This window comes from Homalodisca vitripennis, chromosome X (genome assembly GCF_021130785.1).
Source record: "Homalodisca vitripennis isolate AUS2020 chromosome X, UT_GWSS_2.1, whole genome shotgun sequence".
NCBI lineage: Eukaryota > Metazoa > Arthropoda > Insecta > Hemiptera > Cicadellidae > Homalodisca > Homalodisca vitripennis.
Window position 1 is genome coordinate 68,565,058 of NC_060215.1, and position 24,723 is coordinate 68,589,780.

The 24,723-nt window shown below is 31.4% G+C and overlaps 1 protein-coding gene across 1 annotated transcript in view; it reads right to left on the reverse strand.

The window, feature by feature from the left end:
- Positions 1–359: 359 nt before the first annotated feature.
- The window catches only part of LOC124369140 (extracellular serine/threonine protein kinase four-jointed), a 33,915-nt gene continuing 9,551 nt past the window's right edge, over positions 360–24,723 (reverse strand). Inside the window, exons 2-3 of the mRNA XM_046826917.1 lie at positions 10,394–10,523; positions 360–4,343 (exon numbers count right to left, since the gene is read on the reverse strand). Coding sequence (XP_046682873.1) covers positions 2,773–4,227 — 1,455 coding nt within the window. The 5' untranslated portion in view covers positions 4,228–4,343; positions 10,394–10,523 and the 3' untranslated portion in view covers positions 360–2,772. The remainder of the gene's footprint in view (positions 4,344–10,393; positions 10,524–24,723) is intronic.

A 24,723-nucleotide genomic window follows, 5' to 3' on the forward strand; every position in this document is an offset into this window, starting at 1 on the left:
ATTGGGGGATACCTACTGCAAACTGAAAAATGTATGACAGTGCAGTAACTCCCTAATTATAATTATTATTAAGTATTAGGTTTTATTCGCTATCAAAAAGTGTAATCCAACTTATTATTTCCCCTATGTACAGAATCTATTGAGTAAAATAGTATTTCAAATTGCACCGTGTTAATTAGTTCCACAATGTTAGTTAGTTGACATATTTTTAATTCTAACATTTCTTTATAAGTAGAACATTTCAAAATGTGTTCCAGTGAAAGTCTTATTTTTATATAATATATCTTAATGGAAAATTAATCTATTTTATTGAAAAGGTGCAATCAATAAAATAGGATTTTCATCCTAATAAAACAAGATTTTCATTAAATCATTTATTGAATTATTTGATCATTACCACAGATTCGGAAGTATTAGTAAAACATACAACACCGACAAAACATAAAATATTTACTATTATACAAGAATGAACTTATAATGTAATCCTATTATCACACACAAATCGTATTAAATACATTTTAAATAAACTATAATTACTTAATACCGATTGGTACAAAAGTATAATACAATAGACTTTGGCTTTTTATCATACAGTTTACCTACGATAAGTAAAAATGTACAAGTCCGTGAAATTAACACTGAAATGAAACCAGTTACAAGTACATCTGATTTTGTAGAAATATCATCAATAAGTCCTTGTTCGGTGGATTCCTTAAAATAACAAGTCTATAATAAATAACCTACTTTTTATTTCTCATTATGTATGTTACTAGTAGGTAATTTTAAAAAGATATAGTATTACACTTGGAAGTTTTATACTATTTTAAACTTAAAAGCTAAGGCTGACATGTATTTTATATTTGTTTACAACACTGACCCCAATTTTTACATATGACTAGGATGATAACCACAATTTCAATCAAGGAGAATCGCGTAAAGGTAATTTACATTTTAGAGTGCTATAACAGAACTGTTATGGTATATATGCCTATTACAAAACATTTTAAATTCAAACGTGTTATTTTGTGGTGTAGGAAAGAAAATACTAGGAAACGTATTTTCATTTCAGAGAATACGTCTTGATTTATTTTTAATTTTATTCTTAAGAACGTGGCAAAAACAAAAGAATGATATTCGTCGTAAATAGTACTAAATGACAAATATAATTTTATGAATAGTTCTTAAATGTAAACAATTATTGTGTGCTGCAGTAACATCCAAACAGATTCCTGAATTTTGGGGAAATAAAGAAATTACGGTAAAAAGTTAAAAGTAAGAGTTTGTAATGTAAAGAAGTGGTTATAATACTATGAAACTACAGTTAATCGAACGTATGCTGAGGGCGGAATACAGGAAAGTTACAATAGTTCAACTAAATTTTAAAGTACAAACAATTTTTCCAAAGAGATGGAACAAAGGCGATTTAAATATAATAAAATATACACGATGCATACACGTCTAAATGACGTATAACTCAAACGTATTAAATAGGTACATTCATTTTATCTAATGGATAGGTGCTTACTTATTGTTTTAGTGCATGTACAATTTTTGATCAACCCGATATCTAATTTACGCGGGATTTAAGGAACTTGCATATATGTATTTCTGTAATTTAATAAGTAGAATGGTAGTATTTGTACATATTGCTGTTCAAATCAGTACCAATTTAACCAGGAAAGTATGAATTTTTGCTCATAGTCTGTTTTATCACAGATTTCCTCATTGCTCACTTTACTGAAATTGTGTCTCAAACATTTCAACAGCATTTAATTTGCATCGCAATAATTTTAAAAGAGATTAGCATATAAAAATAGTCTGTATTTTTATTTCTACATAACTGGGACTCATTTACCACTATCGAAAGCTTCGAGGTTTCAACTCACTCCAAAATTTGCAGAGATTTGATTCTTAGAATCTGGAGTACACGACTGTCTGAAGAGATCCAACGACGAAGAGGTTCAAACCAAACTCTGCATCGATAATACTATATTACAAAAGTTTCATTTCTCGTTCAGCAAACGTCAAAAAATTAGTTTGGGACCCTTAACAATATGTGTTACTCTACCGTCCTTCAATCCGACCTTTCCATATGACATCATTTGACTATTACGAGCTGACACTCAAATTATGTTTTTTTCTATTATTATAGTGTATTAATGATTTCCTTACTAACATTATTACTGCTAAAATTAATATATCTATTGATTTTAAACACTTATTAAAGTATAAGAGTAATTTTAAATAAACAACATCGAAATAATTTTATTCTCGGTTTATTGCAATCTCAAAAGAATACTAAATGGGTAAAATACTGTATAATGTTTTAGATCGATAAACATTTATTGTTCATGGTACTTCAACTGCATGCATGATAAGAAGTAGATAGAGCTGTGCACGTTCATGTACTTAATGATATAGGTTCTATTCATAGCTGTATCATTTGAAAGCAAATTACATTCGTTTGCCAGTATTTTAATTGTATTACTTAAATTTATCACGTCATCATTCAATGTAACTACAATTTATATCAAGGAAACTAAAGTCTAACAAATTTCATCTGTATTAAGTTGTTTTCATAACACAGAAAAATTTACAATTTTTGAAAATAAATAATACAAATTAATCAAAATATATATAATTTTACATAGAATTTACAGTACTTAGAATATTTGGAGAATACTTGTAGAATACTCTACAACTCACGGTAGGTAGATGGGTTTTATTATTTTGTAACGAAACATCGTTCAGTGTTCATGTCGAGATTATTAATTAAATCAATTGTAATTTGCGTGAACAATCTTCCACTTGCCGCAAAATCCGCCGTACCCGTTGATTGAGGAAGTTTACATTTTTTTCCGGCAGAGAAGGAAGCATGTCCTGTGCAGGCAAATGGCGGGACAGAAGAGATCCCAGATGTTTGCTAGTCGATAGAGACGTGACGGCGTCTATCGTGGACTTGCGGAAGACACACAGAGCGTCCAAGAGGAGGTTGTGATACGGCTCGTATTTGTCGAGAAGTCGGTACCCGTGGAGCAGGCCGCTCTCATTGTCTAGGAAGACAAGAAGATCGGATACTGAGACCCGCTGAAGGTTGTGTGTCGGGCTGGACAACATGTCCGGATTCCATTGCAGGTTATACAAGTTGTTTACGACCCTATCCAGATTTGCAGTAAGATAGTCAAAAATGATAAGATCAGACCACTGTGCCATTTCTATGGCGTCATTGTCACTTTTCATCCACTTGGCGACGTCAAGTGTCCTTTTCGGGTCTGAATTCGTAAACAGATTTAACAGCACATCGTTTCCCTTGAGCAGAACGCCATCGTTGGTACCGGTAGTAAGAACGTCTTTAGTAAAAGTTTTCAGTGCCAGAGGAATGTGTGCAGGGAGTAAGTCGTCGACGAACTTCGTCAATACCACTGGATGATCCTCTGCCCATTGCGACGTTTTCAGTTGGTTGCTTACTGACATCCACTGCCAGTCACTGCTATTGATCATTAGAAGAGTAGACGGAACTACATTAGGTAGTCGCAAAAGTCTTCCTAGATAATAGCTGAAGATTTCCCCTTGAATTTGATCCGTATTTTGTCGGTACCTACAGCAAGCCCTAGTCCCATCTTCAAAAATTACTAATCGGTTTTGCATTCTGCCACAACCCCTTTCAATCCGTACGATTGCAGTTCTTTGTACGAAATCGTTCCACTTTCGATCATCTTCATCCCCAAATCCACGAGGGATAATTCTTTCCACACTGTCACTCCAAAATAACCCATCAATAAGTTCTTCACGGGAAAATCGTTTACTACTTTGCATCGAACTAGTGGGCGCGAGTACTATGTCACTGTCTGGAGATGTATTGTTGGTGTTGGAGATTTCTCTTAAAATTGAAAATGACGTTTGTTCAGTTGAGAGATATAAAAGAATCCCAGAACCTAAAATGAAACCTAAAATAAAAGCAGCTAGTAATATTAAAACAAACCCAGCCTTCTTCAGAGTCAATGTACCTGGTTTTTTATTTTCACTAAGAATCACTAAATCACCATAAGAAATATATGAAGTTCTAGATGAAAAGTCCATAATAAAATATCTCGATTTCCAATCACGTTTTTTGTCTCGTGTGATTTTTCGATTTTCCACAACGTGATGTTCCATGTATAATTTGTCTAAATCCATTATGCTTTTATCCACAAGCATCCGTGTAACATCCGAACCAAACTCAGCCATTTCATATTTTGAGAGGAGAAGTCATTTAGTTGTGTGTATACTCAATACGTGATCACGGACGTCTTCAAGGGTTCTACGCAATGACAGAATGTTGGAGAAGAAAATCGGGATACTTCCTGCAACAAAAACAAGATAGTTGATTCCTGCAACAAAAAAAAAACAAGATAGTTGAACATTAAACAATTAAAACAGTTGAAACATGTATTTAAGATAAAAATATAATTAAGGTTTCTTTAACTTAGTTTTCCTATTACTAAACACAAATAATGCAACTATCTTAATATTATAATTATATTAATTATTATTAATTAATTAAGTAAGCACATCATTGTTCAATAAGCAAATAGTCACTGATGCATTAAGACCATATAAAACGGCCGCCACAGTGATTCTATCAATGGCCCAACGGAATGATCGACCCTCTTCATAAACGGTTTTGTATAACCGGCTCATTGTGCTGTAATCGGATCTAATATTTGTACGTTTATACGAATAAAAGCAAAAAATCTCCCTCTTTTGATACTTCAACAAAAACTGCAGCAGTCAAGTGCAGTATGTAATCAGCAATGCAGTCATTTTTGACAGTTAGTCAAAGTTTAAAAAAGAATAGTTGATAATAAGATCAGTTTGTTGGGCATACATATTTTAAAAGAGTGGATCAAAATGTATTTGTCCATAAGGCTATTTTAGTATTATTGGTAAATTATCATTTTGAAAGATTGTCCAAAAGATCAGGACTCTATGTTCGAGCAAAAGTGCAGTTATGGATAGAACCACATACCAGATCAGGATTGTAAATTTGCCCAAAAAATCTATTTGTACCTTCTACAGATATCCAATTAAAGATAGACAAAGAGTAATTAGATAGATAGTCCAAAAATGTAATTAAAATTAATTCAGAATCTCCTTGGTTAAGATAATACGTTTGGCCAAAAGTGCAGTTTCATAAATTTGGTAAACTATGAAGTTGCGGAGATATTTGACCGATAGATCAGGACTATATGTTCGGCAAAACGATCAGTTTTATAAATTTGGTAAACTATGCAGTTGTGGAGATGTTTGACCGATAGATCTTAATATATGCAAAGATAGATCTCTATATGTTCGGCAAAAAATGCAGTTTTATAAATTTGATAAACTATGCAGTTTTGGAGATGTTTGACCGATAGATCAGGACTATATGTTCGGCAAAAAATGCAGTTTTATAAATTTGATAAACTTTGCAGTTTGTGGAGATGTTTGACCGATAGATCAGGACTGTATGTTCGGCAAAAAGTGCAGTTTTATAAATTTGGTAAACTATGCATGTTTGTGGAGATGTTTGACCGATAGATCAGGACTATATGTTCGGCAAAAAATGCAGTTTTATAAATTTGATAAACTATGCAGTTGTGGAGATGTTTGACCGATAGATCAGGACTATATGTTCGGCAAAAAAATGCAGTTTTATAAATTTGATACACTTTGCAGTTTGTGGAGATGTTTGACCGATAGATCAGGATTATATGTTTGGAAAAAAGTGCAGTTTTATAAATTTGGTAAACTATGAACTTGTAGTTGTTGGTCCAATAGATCAGGGTGATATGTTTAGACAAAAGTGTAGTTGTGAATATTTTTCCAATAAGCCTTTCAGAGCTTAAAATCATTTATTGCGACATTATGATGCTATGAACTGACACTTGTCTGGAACGAATCGCTGACTGACTTAATAATTACTCAGCCTTTAAAAGCAAAATCTAGTCCTATAGCCATGAAAATTTTTCTATCAACGCAAAGTCCACAAATAATTTTCCTAATAAAATATTCCTTTTAACCACACTGCCTGCTGATGATAACGCAAGCTTCTTCGAAATGTTAACTACAAATTTGTTACAAATATTATAATTTATTTCATCCCTTGTCAGTTTCTGTCATGTTATTTTATTTGTGATGGAAACAATGCACACGATATATTTTATTGGTTTTAAAGGAAACCAGTCCATCCAGTCGTAGAAATAGCAGTATTATGTGGATAAATCCCTTCACGGAGATCACAGAGATGATGAAAACTAGCTGACGATACAAGTTTTGAGTAGAAACGTCACCGTCTTTCCAGCGAATTTCATGATGATTATTAGTGACCCAAATATGTAAAATCCATGCCCAAACACACACATGAAAACTTGGGTATGCAGTTTGCTGTAAGAATGCCATGATAATGAAATCCGATGTTGTTATTTTCACTATCATGATGACCCCAAAGCAAGTATCTTAATAATAAACTATATAAACTGGTTGATGCTGTCCTTGAACCCTCAGAAATCTAGAATGAGTTCCATGACATCCAACTCCGGCGGTATCTGGTGACCAACTGAATTCAATTAAGGAGGACTTCAGTACTCATCGTGCAATTTGGGTAGCCATGTAGATGCAAATATTATGTATATAATACTGTTTGCACTGCATTATCTAGCCTCGATAATTCATTGTAAACACTTATCCATATTTTATAACCCTATTTAGTAAATAAATTATGCTGATTAAACTGTTTAAAGAAATAAATAAAAGAGATGGTTTGCCTTTAATAGCTATTCGGGTAACAGAAGACAAATTAAGTATGGTATGCATTAATTTGTAGAATATTAGATCAATGCAATTAAATAAAAATAACATTTAATGTAAAATAACATTTACAGGATTTTTTAAATTAAAGCTATATTCTTGTGATTTTTTCAGATGTTTTGTTTTTAATTTTCTTAAAAAATGTATCATATTTATTGATTTATGTGTATTTTATCTAATTTTGTTAACATTACTAACTGCTAACTCGTGGAAACTTATGTGTAAAAATCACGTTAAAACACGCTAAATTATAGTTCTGTTAAAACATTAATTTTGGACTACTGAGAACAGGTTTTCTGCCAGAACACTAAACAAGATAATTTACGGTTATTCTTAAAATTGGCCCAGAACTGGTATTATATGATCTTGTTACGCTCAAACGGTTGAATAAATATCTGAGAAGTGCAACAAGCGTATATATTACCATAGTTTGTTATTGTTGGGTTTAAAACAGCTTCCTCAATTACATGGATTTCTTATTTTATATAATTTTATGGAAATAGTTGTTGCAACCATAGATTTTCTTGTCAGTTCTTCTTGAGCCTAGCTCTAAGTTCACCTTACATTTAGTGCAGCTTGACTTTACTTCTAGAATCTGGAATCACGTAAGTCTGAAGAGATACAAAAAGAAAGAAGCTCAAAACGAACTCTTTCGCCGTTCTGACACCAGAGACACATACTACAAAATGAAATAATATAGGTGAGAAGGTGTTCCTCATTGTCTCAACCGGCAAAATTAGGTTTTTTTATCTCTTCAGGCGTAGATGAATAACAATTGTGTAATTTGGTACATTAGTTGTATTAGACATAATTATCAAAATGTTATGTCATATTTAGATGGCTTGTCTAAGTAATATAATATTATAAAGATTTTTTCAGGATTAGACAAAAATTAAAAAAAAAAAAAAAAAAAAAAAACACTCTAGTAATCAGTGATACAAATAATACGCATGACAAGTGAAATATGTCTTGTGACTTATAAGGCAAAGAAACATGTACGACTCGTATGGGTTTTAGTAACTAATTTTCAACTAAACTGGCATATTTATTGTCAAATACCCCTCCTTGCATCCAGTAAATATAGTTGTCACATGTCGGAATGATTTAGCACTGTATCACACCAATTTCTGGCTTGTAAGTAGGTTAATCTATGACTGGCAGACTTGGAGCGTCATGTCTCGTGACGTTCCAACAGCAGATAGTGAACAATTTCTAATTTGTTTTTCATGCACAATGTACCGATTAGGTGAGTTTGATTCTCATTCAGTGTATGTAAGACGACATTACTGGAAACACTTCTTTTATGGGATACCGGTAAGCTTTTAATACCAGTGTAAAACTTTTCCCGGCCTGTATAGCCTCCTTTTTGACACAGCTAAATTCGTGTCTTATGAGTCTATTTTGGATGAACACAGTTACAAACTAATAGTAAAAGAAATATTACTACACTCAGAGGGCAAGTGCACCCAGCTGTGGGTGATTATCCACAATAATAAGCAGGAAAAAACAACAGTGGGTGGAGAGATGCCCGTAGTAGATAAACCCGATCGACCACTGTCTTAGTTTAAATTATATCTGTGAAAACTATCTATACACAGAATTAGGAACACGACTCACAAGGGCTGGGCATAAAAGAATAGTGTGCTGGGCATCAAACATATACACATGGCAGCGAGGTCCAAAAAACGGTCACGAGCGTTTGGGTCTCAGATCAGAGCAACCCTTTGGGTCTGGGAGCGAAAGTAATAATCTACTGGAATCTATAAATAGTTCACATTAGTCTCTATTTATCTACTAATTGGACAATATTCCTCTATGGTGCATGTATGCAGAATTGAATACGTACAACTAATGTAAAACGTTACTCATGTACATTTATTTTGTACATTATCCGTACCCAGTTCCTAGTTTTCTAAAAAGTTTAATTTTTCCAATTAGTTGATGTGCATATACCTGCATAGTATATATAAAGAAGAAGAATAATATTCTATTATTATTCTATTACTATTCAAAGTATTCTATTCGTTGTGAGTTGCTGATAAATTCTGTGAAATTTTGATATCTTAAAAATGTTCCGTAACTTTATTCATCCTGACATTTGACTCTCTCATTTGCTACTGTTACCTTGTTACAAACCGAGTTAGTTAAGATAGACTCATTAAAATCATCATTATTAACTGTTACTGATGAAGACATTTTTCTTACCCTTATAAACACATATTTCTGAAGGTAGGGTTAAAATATATTGAACCCTGCTATGTGTGAGACATCGATAAAAGAGGAACAGTGAAAATTATAGTTCCCAAGTTGATTCCATCCCACGTAGCGTCTAATTGGCGTTAAACTTGTATCTCTATTCAAAAGGTACCAGTTTGGCAAAGTGATAAGAACCTTTGTCCTTTAATGTCGTTGGTTTTAAATTATCACCTTTAATTTGAAATATTGGTGATCAATAATATTTAAAACTTTTTGAGTTGCTCCACCCCAAATATTACATATCCCCAAATGAGATTTAAACATTCTCAATGGTTTTTAAGGTTGAAATAACCAGTGCAAAAACTAAGTTAAGTATATGTTGGGATGTGGAACGCTCGGTAGACGTCTCAACTGCATATGAACGTATTATCTCAATTATTTTTTTAAAACTTACTAAAAAACATACAATGGAATTAATTTATAAGCTGTATAAACAAGACTTAGACTAGTAATAGCAAAAGTTAGACTAATGTTTGTCAAAAGTTTAAAAAAAATGGTACGAAGCAGCCCAGGGTAATCTGAGTGTGGACCACTTACAAACATTACAAATTTGTAATTTCCAATAACTTTTTAATGCAATATTCACTTATCAAAAATGCTCTAATGATCTAGAAATTTGTGCATATTTTCTTAATAACATGTACAAAAATATCAATTTCGGAAAAAATGTGAAATATTAAAATAATTCAATTTAAACGTTGCAGTTTAGTAAATTAATAACAGTAAAGTAAAAATAGCATAAAACATATTTACTTAATACATATGTGTTAATTATGGAGCCATAATAAATTTAGAATTGTATAAAAAATACTACAACTTTGAACTCATTCTTTGTTATCACATTGCTGCTACAAATAGTAATATAATGATATCGTAGATCGTGTTTAGTTAGACATGGCCATGAGTGGAGCCTGATGATGCGTAATAATAATTCATGCATGCAGTACAACAACGTTAACCTCATGCACCTTGATCATATTTGTAGTATAAAAAGGAACTAATTCAAAGTTCATTTTTATTATTTCTCATGGAAAACTGATTTTGGGTACGTTTATATATTAGCGCATCTAAAATACATCCAAATTGTAACACTGTAGAACATTTTTTGAGATTAAAATGTTCAAAGATAATTTGTTTTAACGTTTTAAAAGTACTGCTCGTAAAACGTTTGAAAATCTCAAACCTACAAGGTTATATCTTTTTTTAATCAGGGCAAATACATTCTTAATTGGCACTTACTCATTAAGTATATTATTTCTTGAGTATTTTCGCTTAAACGAAAACACTTCATCTACTTTATATTTTCTACCTTATTCATCAGGATTTTCGCAGTGTATTGCTTTGAATATCTGCAAGATTTCTTCTCTCCTCGAACATGGGACGAAAACGCGCAGATGAAGCAAGCAGATCATATTGGGTGTTGTATCCGCTGGTCCAATCTACAAAAATAAATGATACCATTTGGAAAATTGAATCCAAACTGTTAACATCTAAAGTTAACACCATTTATAATTTACTACCAGTGTTCATATATGTACATATCATGTAAACATGCCATCACATTTTTCGAATGTTATATAAACCTTATATTGAATTGTGGTGCCATGTAAATACATAATGTTATTATGTTTGTTATTTAATACGTAGTAATTTATTGAAAACTGTATTATGTCAATATGAATATTTTACTTTAGTTGGTCTATAATTGATAACTCTTATATTCAAAGTTTCAAATTCTCTTTTTGTCATAAATTGCAAAAGAATACATATGAATGGAAGCATAAATTAACAAATAAGACATTTTCCACTACTAAATTATATAGTTATGTCTAATACAATACATATCGTTCATCATGTTCAGATATTTTTAAGCACTATCACATTTACTGGTTTTAAATAAAAAGTGGCACAAACATTATCGATTGAGCTTTCTGATTTCCCTGCGACTTTCCTGTGTCTCAGAAAATGTAATGGGAGTAACACTTCATACCTAACCCATTGATGTTTATATCTCCTCTTATTATTACATTCTTGTATTTATTAACAAGAATTTATATTGTTGATTAAATTGTAATATATAATTTCGAACATTTGGACTAGAACGATATATGTAAACTAGCACAAAAGTAACAAATTAAAAACCTTTAATTTCAGCTTAAATAAATGCATTCAAATTGTTTCAATCAATGCATTTGACATTTTTAAATGATACAAAAACTCCTTTTGTACTCACGTTTCTTGAAAACTATGACTACAAAATAGTAATTCTGTAACCATTCAGATTAATTCACAATTTTTACTTTGTGTTCATGAAAGAAAATCTATATCGGAAATTTTAACTTCCAAAAAGGTTAATCTCAAATAATTCTGACCTTAAGGATTAACCTTTAAATATTTTTGGTTCAGTGATAAATAAGCATAAATTAACAAATAAGACATTTCCACTACTATTATATAGTTATTTCTAATACAATACATATCGTTCATCAATTGAAGTATTACGTTCCCGTTACTGCAATATTGTAGAATTTACTGTTATATCTGTTTGTTAAAGCAAAGTTAAAGCAAAATCATTTCACTTCGTCCTTTCTTTATTTGGAAATCAATATTTTACACTATTTACACTATATGTGAGATAGTTGACACAGATTGGATTTGAGATAATACCTTTTACACTGACAACTGCGAGATCTTGAACTCATAAAGTTCTTACTTCTCACTGAATGGCACTGGCCGGATCTTACTAAAGAAAGGATTATTGACAGTTGAATGTTATTTTGGATGCATGGTCAGAAGACCATCCCGAGATGCGTATGCTGGTTGCTCAAAATTCAGACTTTGTATGGTTGCCTGGAAATATTTTTTGAAGTTTTTATAGTAATGTATTATTAGTTCTTGGAGTTGTGTTTCACAAGTTCTTTTTGGGAAAGTCCACTCATCAGTGTATTCTGTGAATGTTCATCTTGCACACTACAACCTCAATACTTCGCTTTCTACATTTTAAAAACTAAACACAGTCTAACTAATTCTAAAAATACTTATAATTTAAAAAGTTTAATACAAATTGTACGAAAATTAAAGAGCAAAATATCTATAATAATACAACAAAATTTCCAAATAAATATGTAAAACATGCATTGTTACTCTATTTTAAATACATTGTAGTAAAATAAGTATTTTAATTTTCAAATTTTTAATATATAAACTCACTCACATCCAGGAACAGTTTTTAGTGTTTTGTACATGGAGTAAATTTCAAGTTTGTCGCCCTGAATACAAAGAAATTCTGGTTCCAGAGAAGGAGACAATTTCGGAACAAAATTATTGTGTATACACTCAATTTTGTGTAAATAATATGCATTCATTTATTTGTAAAAACAGAAATTATAGTACATGTAAACGCATTTAATCAATTAAAGCTGCGGTAACCTGTTAACAAAATTACTAAAATCACATTTTCTTTAAAAGATGAGGTGATAAATATAGAAAATGCTCTTTCTGTACCGAGGGAAGAGTAAAAGGTTTTCCTCCCTGTTTGAAGAAAAACGATAAACTACTGTTACTAAGTGGTGACTGAGAGAGGAGGAACACTTTTCATCAATTTTAATTCTATTTCAACAAAAGATGAGGTAAGAGTTTTTATTTATTTTGGGGTTTTTATTTCTTGAATAATTTTTAATGTGTCATGTTTTGTGAAATTGTGAGTTAAGGATTAATCTTCATAACAAATATATATTTATATATTTTAAGTTATATATTCTACTCTTGTGTATCAAATGTAAAATTCGATCATGTATCGTACGTATAGTGTGCGCTATAGTATGCATTGTATGAAACCTTGTTTGAGCACAACATCTGAAATATAATTTAGACGGGTCTGTGGACAAAGTCAATATTTTGTCCAATCCCATAGCACGATTTGGACCAAACTTTTTAACTTGCTTTCTACTTTTGGTCGATTAGAATTTTATTAGGTATCTAAAGTGAAAATTCACCACGGAAGCGCATTCAAATATATGTTTTGTTCGATATTGATGCTCACATGTTTTAATGGACAAGAAATGGTTTGAGCAAAGGCACAATCCTACTTCAATGAACGCTATGTTGGATGAAGTACTGACTGTATTGGTGAAGTTTATTAGAGACCAATACTTCACCAATACAGTCAGTACTTCATCCAACATAGCGTTCATTGAAGTAGGATTGTGCCTTTGCTCAAACCATTTCTTGTCCATTTTTGACAGAGTAGTTTGAGATTTGTTTTGTCTCATCAAGATGTGAGTTATTATTGCTTTGAGGTATTGATAAGGACACTGTATTTGCCCCTACCTTTTTTGTGTAATTTAGAATTTTATCAAACAGGTATTCAGGCGATGTTATTACATACCTGCAAAGATGATTTCAATATTCATAAAAATCCATAAGTTATTGAAATGAATAACTTATAACATCCGCTTAAGGGAGCTTGAGCGGATAATTTTAGAACACGCGGTGTACAGGTATATTAAATTTAGTATACATTTTCAACTAGAAAGTGGTGCACCTGTGGGGAGAGTCGAACACATCTACTTGATAACTATCTCAATCCAAATCTCTTTTAAGCAGTCAAATTATAATTAGTTTTAGCAATGTAAAACCAAACAGCAAAACTTATTTGTCAGCTAAACTTTGAATTATACGATTAATTAGAAAGAATAACCGTTATGTATTTAAAATTATCCATTAAGCCTTTGACAGTCTCCAGACTACATAAACGCAGAGTGGAACTTATATCATTCTAATTTTAAGCACGTAGATATCAGTATTATCTATCACAGAATTAAAATTTGACTCATTAATTTGAGAACAATTCAGACATTTACAAAACAGCGTCTCTTTTAAAAGATAATGTGGATTTCTAATTACAGTGCTGATTTCAATGTTCAGTTTGAACTGTGTACGTGTAATTACCATCTTGCTTAAGACACGATAGGCCAGCTGCATATCCTATTACATTCTAATCTCCAACAGCTTGCCAGCTGTGTGATGTGGGAATTTTTATTTCGGGCTGTAAACAAAAATAAATCAGCAGCAAACGACGTATTAACGGATAGAGAATACATGGAGATGATACTACGAAATATACATAAATACACCCAAGATAATTAGGAAATAAATTTAATATGGCTTACTCCTGAAATTCACTAATCTCCGAAGACGCCATTTTGTTGCACACTTCACTTTCGCTACTTTCCCAACAAATTCTCTATATACCTTTTATTACATTATATATATATATATATATATATATATATATATATATACATGATTTTACTTTCCAAACAAATATTTAAATTGTGCTATTAGAAATCCTTTGTGTTAGCAAATTAAATATATAAAAGTACAAATAGTTTTAGAGTGGGTGTGGGGAGGATTTGCAATATTGATTCTTCCACGCCCCGCATGGCAAACACGATGTGCAATTGGTTGATTTATTTATGTTTTATTATTTTTGGCAGTCTCCCTTAACAAACTGCTGGGCACAGAATGTTCTAATGTTGCCTTCCTCTTGTTCGTATTTGTTTGGAGAAGCCTCATTCGAACGTGTACGAACTGAGCATGAGCCCTAACCTGGGAGTCTACAAAGTGGGAGTTGTCACTCATTCTAATTCTAAGTTCAAAACGTCCGTTGTACAGCCGAATCCACTACTTCTTCCGCACGTACTTTGCAAGTAGTTGCTCTCCACCACTACGAATGAGAGCACTTTGATTTTAAATAATTTGCTCATTGAGACGGGATTCTGTTGAAGATTACTTATACAGAAATGACGTTTAAGAAGTAGTATGCAAAAAGGCCGCGGCCACATTCTTAGACAGTCATCGTCGAACTAACGCATATATGGAGCAATTAAGTGATTTCAATATTCCTAACGTAGCGTTTTTAACGTCACTTCCTTTTAGATGGATATGTGTGAGTAATCAATGTGCGTTTTCTAATGTTGATTGTAAGATCTGTAACCATACGATACAGACTTGTCTGAGAACATCACTTGTTAATTATTATGACTTCCTCCAGAAGTTCTCCTACTAAGATTAGTAGGATATCCTACGGAGATCCGAAGAATACAAGCGCGAAGTGATCACTGGATAGTTTGTTACATAAACCGGTGACCTATATACTGCTACTTCACACTCCCTACATATCCGTTCTTACACACTCGTAACACTCTCGAACCCAATCTTCTCATCTCCATGAAAAGCTAGCAGTGGTAAAGTGGTTTTAACTGTTTGTCTGGTATATTCCTTTTCCTCAACGTCTACTTGTGGATTTAACTAGAAAATAATGTACTCGTATCTTCGGCTAACTCAAAAACTGGGCATGGACGGATCTAAACTTAATGTCGCCCTGGGCAAAATGGGATTCTGTACATCATCCGTCACGCCTACTATAATAACCAAGTTATCCGTTTATTAATGAAAATAAATTTTTTTCAGACCAGGTATTCCGTTATTATAACTATAAATCTTGTATAACTCTTATATAATCTAATTGCGTTTCGTATAAATCCAAATATCTTACCTAGGTTCCAAGACACCCCTAAAAATAATACAGTATTTACTGGTCAATTGATAATTCCTCCGTCTTCTTAAAAATACAGATATATGTTCGTTGAGCAACACTTTTTTCTTTATAGCGAACACTCTAGAAAATGATAAAAGTAGTTTATAGTTTCATGTTGAGTACCTGTTTCATGTATTTTAATTGCAGACTTTGATTTTAAAGAATGATGAAAGAAGCGACGTTATTTTTTATTTTATCAAAACAATTTTTCATATTTTTCTTGATTACTTAAAAAAACGACAGTGCTTTAATTTTCGGTAAATGTATTTAACACTGAAACCTTATACATCGTATAGGACTTCTTCTTCATATTTAGTGAACGCATACTTGACATTGAACACTAACATTTACTTAATTACTTTGATTGCGTACTTAACATTGAATATAACACTAAATTTACTTCATTTCCTTTACTCCATATTTAACATCGGATATAACACTACATTTACCATAGGTGAAATTTTATACGAGCTGGCCAACGTTGTTAAATTTTCTGGTTTTAGTATGTGAAGAACAGCAGAGCTTTAAAAATACCTTCTTCGTCCGGTCTCAGGTCTCGTACGTGATTTAGCTGTACTCAATTTCGACACTCAATTTACCCATATCTACAGATTCAAGTTCCATTTCTTCTTCACTTGATTCTTAAACTACACATTTAAATTATCTGGAAGTAAAGGATGATAAAATAAGTACAGAAGTTCTATATATAATATAAGGACATTTTGCGATTCTCTAGCGATACAGAGTCGAAAATTGTGAGTTTAAAGAAAGTATGAATTAAATAATATTTTTAATTTGCTCGATGAAAAGAGTCATATAATGAAGAGACAGCACCCAATCCACAGACTCGCAAGTTCCTTCTTACATGCGCAGACTTCTCAGAGTCCTATTTTCAAGAACTGAGTTACTTACTTACGGATTGTTTCGGTTTTTTGTATTTAGCGTTTTACAGTAGTGCAGGAGTGGCAGTTCAAAAATACATCGTATATAATTAATTATTCTCTTTTTAATTTACATATAGTTTAATTAAAAAATAAATATTGGAGTCATACCTACAATACTCTTGCAGAAAGTTCTCAAACTTTAATTTTATAATTGTATAACACTGCATAATTTCCCATAAAAAAACTTCTTTAGGTTATTTTTGTTACATTATAAAAAGTTCTTACATTATAAAGAGTGTCCCAAACTCTCTAGACGAAGATATACCACGTCATTGCTCAGGTCAAGGCAAATATATTTCACCATGTGAACATGGGTCTTCAATGCTTAGTTTTTTCTGTTTGTCTATATGTGTTTTATAAAAGAAATTAATATCTTAAAAACTAATAAATTAGATTATACCAAATTTGGTTCATATGTTTATAATGAAAAGGCCAGTTAATGAAAAATTATAATGAAATCATCTTTATTATTTTCAAAATGGCGGCTATAAAAACTTTTAAACTTTAAATATCTTAAAAACTAAAACTTTTTTCTCAAGCATTGCAGGTTTTTAGAGAATTTTATCAAAAATCTAATGATACCAAAATTATTTCAAATTAAAAAAATGATTTAAAACCCACATTGAGGTTCTCAGCGAATAGCCAATAATTCGTCCAAAAACTGAATAATCGGCAGTTCTCAGTGTAGGCCATGTCTTATCACACTAAATCTGCTCTAAATCAGTTATTTATTATTCGATATAAATAATTTTGGAATCATTAGATTTGTTTGTAAATTTCTAGTTTTTAAGATATTCAAAGTTTAAAACTTTTAAACCGTCATTTTTAAATATAAAAATAATCTCATAATATATTCTTTAGCAACCGGCCTTGTTATCATTTGGAGCAATCGGAGCAATTAAGCATCGGAGAAATATGTTCATATGGTGAAATATGTTTGTCTTGACCTGAGCAATAACGTGGCACGCCTTTGTCTAGAGAGTTACAGGGCGCCTGTTTATGCGGTCCTATGGGGAAACTGCAGTAAAACAGACAGTATTTTATTGTTGCAAAACAAGCTGTTAGAATAATTATAGTCAAGGCTGATGTACAAGACCATTGTAAGCCTCTGTTTGTGAAGATGGAAATTCAAACTGTAATAAACCATTTTATATATGCTCTTACTTTATATATAATACAAAATCCATAGTTAATAACACTTGCTAGTGATGTACAGCTACAACACCCGTTATAAAAATGAAACAATAATTAACTTTCTCAGATTGGGTAAGTCTATCCATAGTCACTCAGTCCTTTCACTTAATATTTACAATAAATTGGAGCGTCTCATTCTTAAATACCCTGTAAAACGTAAAACCGTTAAACACAAATTTTACCATTAGATTTTAACATCTCCATTTTATTCAGCTGACAAATTTCTCACTACAAATGATTTATGTTACTAATTCATTGTAGGTTTGTGTATGTAATTGAATTTTTATAATTGTACATGTTGATTGTTAAATTTTATATATTAATTTTGTTAAAACTTATTTATTGATTGTTAAATTTTATATTTGTTGTTGAATTTATATTTTTTATACTATTTTATACCTAATGTTGATTTTTATATTTATTGGGGACTTTTGTCAAATTGTATGGATTTCGTTACAATCTTGTTGCTTTTTACAATTATTGTTTAATGCCTTGTTCTGACTAGTTTTAAAGCAGCCTGCTTAAAAAACAAAAAGAACTTAGAAAAACTGTATCAAACCACTAAGCTTATATAATGTTGCAGTAGGTAAATGCTACTGTTGGACCTCTGTATGATTTTTATTTTATTTAGTTTTTAGAATAGTACATTGTTTATGTACTTTTGACTTGGTCATCTGGTGGTAAATAGACGTTGTCAGTACTTGTAGAAGTCTTACGGAAATAAACATGATTTGATTTTGTATAAATAAAAGTATAAACATTATTTATTTTAACAAGTTTAATATTTTACTCAAAATAATGTATAGTTCAAACATATTTTATAATATTCGAAAGCTATTTTATGACACATGTACAAACAAATTGAGGCAGTCGATACTGATGCGTATTTTTATTTTTATTTGACTTTCCTTGTTGGGCGTAACCATGACAACATCAACGATTCTTCATTGCAGACTATTTTCATCTTTCTCCCTTTTTCTCTTTCCGTTTGCTGCTGCTGAAAGCTTTTTTTCGAGAACATAGTATCTCAAAACTCAGTTAAAACAGGGATAGTTTTATAAAGTAAGAGCCCAACAATAACTTGAGTAGGTGCAGGAGCCTCGCCCAGATGCACGTTATGCAGTAGGGTTTAACAACTCTCGTTCTACTTGTAAAGTCGCGACAAGAAAAAAATCGTTGTGGGGGCGATGGCGGAATCGTGGGTACAAGTGTGTACGTGTCTCTGTCTCTTTACGCCTGTTCGCGACGCTCTAACACCGATACAACACACGTTCCGCTGTCCAACAATGCGGCCTGGACCTTTCCACAAAGCCAACAGTACACAAGTATAAATACATAAATAGTAACTGTTTCACTAATAATAAATAATGTTGTTTTATTTAAACGTTCAACCATAATAAAGTACTTTTATATCATGCATGGTAAGAAATGTGTCAGCTATAGAACAATCTCTCAACAAACCTTGGGGTTCAAATTTTTATCAAATATATATTTGAGTCAAAGGGCTGGTCGATAGGTCTAGCTTACCGTGGAGACTGACTGTTGGAGTGGGTAAGCTAAAGGGGGTTTAAACTTAAATACGAGGGGGTATAGTCTCTTCCAGACTCCCTATAATATAAGAAATCTTAGCATTTTCGCAAAATTATAAAATGACAATTATCACATTGTTGTTTTATATTTATACTTTATTGTTTTTGTTTATATATATACATATATATATATATATATATATATATATATATATATATATTTATACTTTATTGTTTTTGTTTATATATATATATATATGATCACAACTATGTTATTATACAGTAATATTATGTTTCCAAATTCGCATTGAAATATATTTAAAAATTACTACAAGTCCTTCATATAAAGAAAGAAAAAGAAAACATTTCATAATAAATCCTGTTTAAAGACATATTATTGGTTCAAACAATTTTTTTTGTATTTAGCTTTTTAGAATACTCATATCCTGATAATAAAATAAATTATATATTTTAATATTTGTATAAAAGTATAACCAAATCTAATTTTTATGTGCCATGTCTAGGCAATATAAGATGCTAAACCATATATTTTGTCATTAAGTACAGTTAAAGAAGAACTGTTTTAAAATAAAATAACTAAAAGTAAGTCTGACAAGTAAGGTATGGCAAGATTTGTTTGGCAGTTAAGTTATAATTAATTATTATTACGTCTGTAGTGACCTGTTCTGTAAATGTTTTTAGAATGGGTAATTGCTGAATACCAGGGGAAAACACGACACGGCAGGAAATAATTGGTCTCCACGTTTTATTTACAAGGCTGCAATTTCTTGTTTCACCCCACATTTTCAGGACAAACGATAATTAGGTTAACCGATATGACACCCTAGCAGCCAAAATGCATCAGCTAATAGGACCGACTTATCAAACAGATCTAAAGTTACAGAAGTAATTAACATCCTTCAAAACCTAACGGAGGGCATTTTACTCTTATTCCTGAAAAACTAATTACTATTAATTCTTTCTATTAATACAATGTTAAATAATGCTTCATATTCATTTGTTATATAAGGATTTATAACTGTTTTTTGCCATTTACTATATAGCTTATAAAATCCTAAACTATGCATGCATTTTGGCCCTTTGTTAATTTTAAAGTTCTTTGAATTACGAAATTGATTACCGTATTGTTATGAATCATACAATGTTATAGAAATAATAGCAAAGAAGATAAATTGTTTCAATAGTAATTGTTCAAAATTAGTATAGACAATCTAGGAAGTGACCTATGCGGGCCGAGATTGCATTCACGCGCGAGGCGTTGCCGAGCTGGGCTAGCAGTACATGTTTTGAGACGGGTATTGAACGATACAAAAAAGCACACGAAATCTATTAAAAGATTATTTAAGATTTTATAGTATAGTAACTATTTTAGTACAAGGTACTGAAACATTATTTTAAAATTCATTTTGTCGTTGAAATCAGCTGTTTGAATATAGGAATGTCACCGCAAATAACGTAACCACATTTGTTGAGACAAGGAAACAATTGTTTACATAGGGAAGGTAATGTTTGGGAGAGGGAAAATCAGCTGACATAGCTACGAGGAAAACGATGGCTTTCGCAGATCTCAGATACATTGGAAAGTAGTTCATTGCCATGCGGAGTGATGAAAAATACTTTACAGCATCTGCTGTGCAATCAACTCAGAAACGTTGGTAAAACATTGTAGTTTTATAAAACTATGATAATACAAAAAAAAGAAATTTTCATATATTTCATAAAAGTTGGCTTTTTTAATGTAATGTAAAGTTTTAGGCTAATCGACCCAACAGGAAAAGTCAAAAGAGATATAATAATTAATGCAAACAAAGAAAACAAATTTGGTACTTTGTCATAATCGATTCACTAGTAATAATGTAAATACATTCTAAAATAGTCATGTGTTAAGGAATATTATAAACTGTAAGATTTATCTAAGTACAAAAAAAGATTTAATCTGTTTTATGTTCATATTTATTAATATTTCACTCTGTAAGAACCAAAATTGTCGTTTTGGGAGGGGTGCTGTTATATATTTTTTCTTAATTTGGTGTATAGAGTAGTTTTGGTGAAATTCTTACCAACATTTTAAAAAACCTACAATTATTTTTTTTATTTTTACTGCGTTACACTTTAGTACGATAAATACTTTTATGCATAATTCCAGTGCTGTAATCAAGACAATTAAAAACAAACAGGCTGGTAGATTAACCAAATATGGCATATGGTTACAAAATTATTTTGTTATTTAAACCTAGTTTACAGTTTCCATTAAAAAAATGTAGACAAGTTGTGGCTCTGCGTCGTTCGTAAAAGCAGTGAAACAAACGAGAGTGAAAGATTAATATAATCCTACTACATTATTTGTTGTGTTGTAGAAGTACAAAACTAGTTCCTGGATTTGGGTGGGAAAGGGGAACACGGCCCCGGCCTCGGCTCCGGCCTCGATATGAGTGAGTAAACGGTTTTCTCTGGTGGATGGTGGATGAAAGAGCATAATGCTGTGCATAAAGGCGTGTAGTGGCGCGGGGGGAGCTTATGTAAATCAACCTCGATTATGCCGGCCGGCAAGTCAACACTCATGGCCCAGTACCAATGAATAACAATTATTGTTGTGCTTTCAATGAAAAAAGACACTGTTTGTATAAGATTTCTCTGCTGTGCCCAGACGGCTATTGGTATTTCCACAGGTCATCGGTTATCTTTCGTTACCCGCCTCTCCTACAGGACCTCACGTCCACTATATGTCACTGTTCCTGTGTGGTTCTAATACTTTATAGAATCAATTATAAATTATAGTTTACTGACGGACTATAATGTATTTTTCACGTCAGATGATCTGTATTGTTTAAAAAATTGTGATTAAACTAACTTAATATTTAGTACTCTTACTTAAAAGTACCAGTGTTTAGTGAATAACCACAAAGTGTATAAACAAGTATTAGCAATTACACTATGTAAGATCTTTCACTCACCATACGCTCCTCTTATCCTAATTGGACATAAATAATTCAAACTGCACTACTTATTCTTCCAAGGTTACCGTTAATTCACGTATTGTCTAACTAATTTAAAAAAGTAAGAGAAAATGAAAACCTAAATTCATTATATTGAATCAAAAATTATAAAAGGTTAAGTTGCAATAATGTAATTTTCAGGGTCAGCAAACATGTCATTTTTACTGGGACGCCACACGAAGTTCTAGGCAATTCTATTCGTATAGAATTGCCTAGAACTTGGTATGAGGTATAAATGTAAATGGTTGACCTTATTTGAGCTTGGGCCATTGAAATCTTTGTTTGATGTATGAATAAATCTTATTGCATTAAAATCTCTGGAAATAAGCAGTTTCGAGTTTACATTCAAAAGGTTGCGCAAAGGCTGGTTTGCACTGTCGCCTATCCGAATGTTAGTCCGCAACATCAAATAACAGTATTTTATCATAGTTTATTTTATCATTTATTTTGTTAATAGATTATTCAAATTGGTTAAATTAATAAAACTGTTGCAATCGAAATAAAGCTATTTACATTTGAAGATGAATTCTACAATGCTTTCACTGTAAGAATTTATTTATTTTCCATTGATTACATTATAAAAAATACAGTCGTACATCCAACTCAATACATTTCTATTTTGTGTGTGGATTAAGTATGTTTCCATGTAACATCCTCAACTAAATAAATAAATAGTTATTTCCTAAACATTTCCCGAATGTTTTGGCAGTTTTTCACTTTTACCAATGATGTTTTTAACAATAACACAATCTGGCAAAATGTTCACTTCTACCTCCCTCTACTCAATAAAAGGAGCAGAAAAAATTATGTGTTTTAACAGTGATTGGAGACGATACTTGTAGATCTTGTACTGTATTATAAAAATCTCTGTGTTGAGACATTTGTGTCTAATAATAAAAATCTATTCTTTATATATATATATATATATATATATATATATATAACTATTATATATATAGTTAACAAAGTACTATAGTTAACTATATACTTTGTTTCAAAATGTTTATGAAACAGTGTAAACGTAATTTAGGAATTACATGCGTTTTTGAACATAATTACAAATGTTAAGGTTCAAGGAGTCGCACGTAATTTCGAATTTTATTGCGGTAAAAATTGTCATGGCACAAGTCTTTCCAAACAATTCGCGCTCGAGAATTTCAATAAGAAGCCACCAACACAAATCATTACTAGCCGCTCTAAACAAACTATGTTACTCTAAAAATTGAAAAACTTACTTTTTGTCGTCTTTGTACTCTTGTTATAATGACTCGCTCCTATATTCCCTTCCTAAACTCACTCGTTGACTATTTACACACACGAATATAAAAAAAAGGTTTTATAAAACTAAAAACACATAAATCATTATATCATTTAAAAAAATTACTTTGGAGTTACAAGAAATAGTTAAGGTGATACTTTTAAAACCTAAAGTTACAATTCAAATTTTATATCTTTCCATAAATTGCTCTACCAAACTTCACACTTTGATTTGTTGATATCTTGCTTAGTCTACCCTCTGTCTGCTGTTTATGTGTTTAGGGAAACTATTATATCTTTAAGTTGAATAAAGGTTTCAATTTTAAAGTTTACAAAATGTTTACACTAATTGCGTTTTGAAAGAAGCTTCAGATCAGGTTTCAAATGGCGAGGTTTACTTGTATTTAGTAAACAATATCATTCGCAGTAAGAAAAGATACAATAGAGTAATTGTGTAAACTAGTAAAAAGAATTTGGGTACAGTACATAAAATATACTGAACAAATTATTAAGCTCGATTCAACAAAACAACGTGCACTGCATCCAAACACGTTTTGTAATAGGTGTACAAAACAACAAACAATAGCTAGACATATCATCCGTTAAATGCAACAATCTGATGGTTATTAATCAGCAGTTGAACAACATTATTAACTCGATTGGTGTGTTATAAGTGAGGGGTAGCGCTCAGTAAAACCTACTATTATTTACAGTAAGGCCTTTTCGGTTATTATTTGTTGCAGCGAAATGAAATAAAATCTTCATATAAAAGTAACCCATATTTGAGTATCCTTTAAGCGTTTCATGAAATCTCTCGTTTTTGGGTTATTGCTGTTTAAAAACGCTAGTTTTAAACCTGATAAGATATTTTTCTGAAACTTTTTCCTAACACCGGTCGTAATTTGACTAAATATTTTGCTAAGTTTGACCTTTAAATTTTTTAAAATATAAATATTTAATTTTTCCAACACCATAAATAAACGGTAAACCAAGCAAGATCGGATTTCACTTTATAAGACATTTCTTACTTATTTTGACCTGAAGAATGAAATGGTAATATTTATAGAGTAATTTATGCACACCCTGTTCATTAGCAA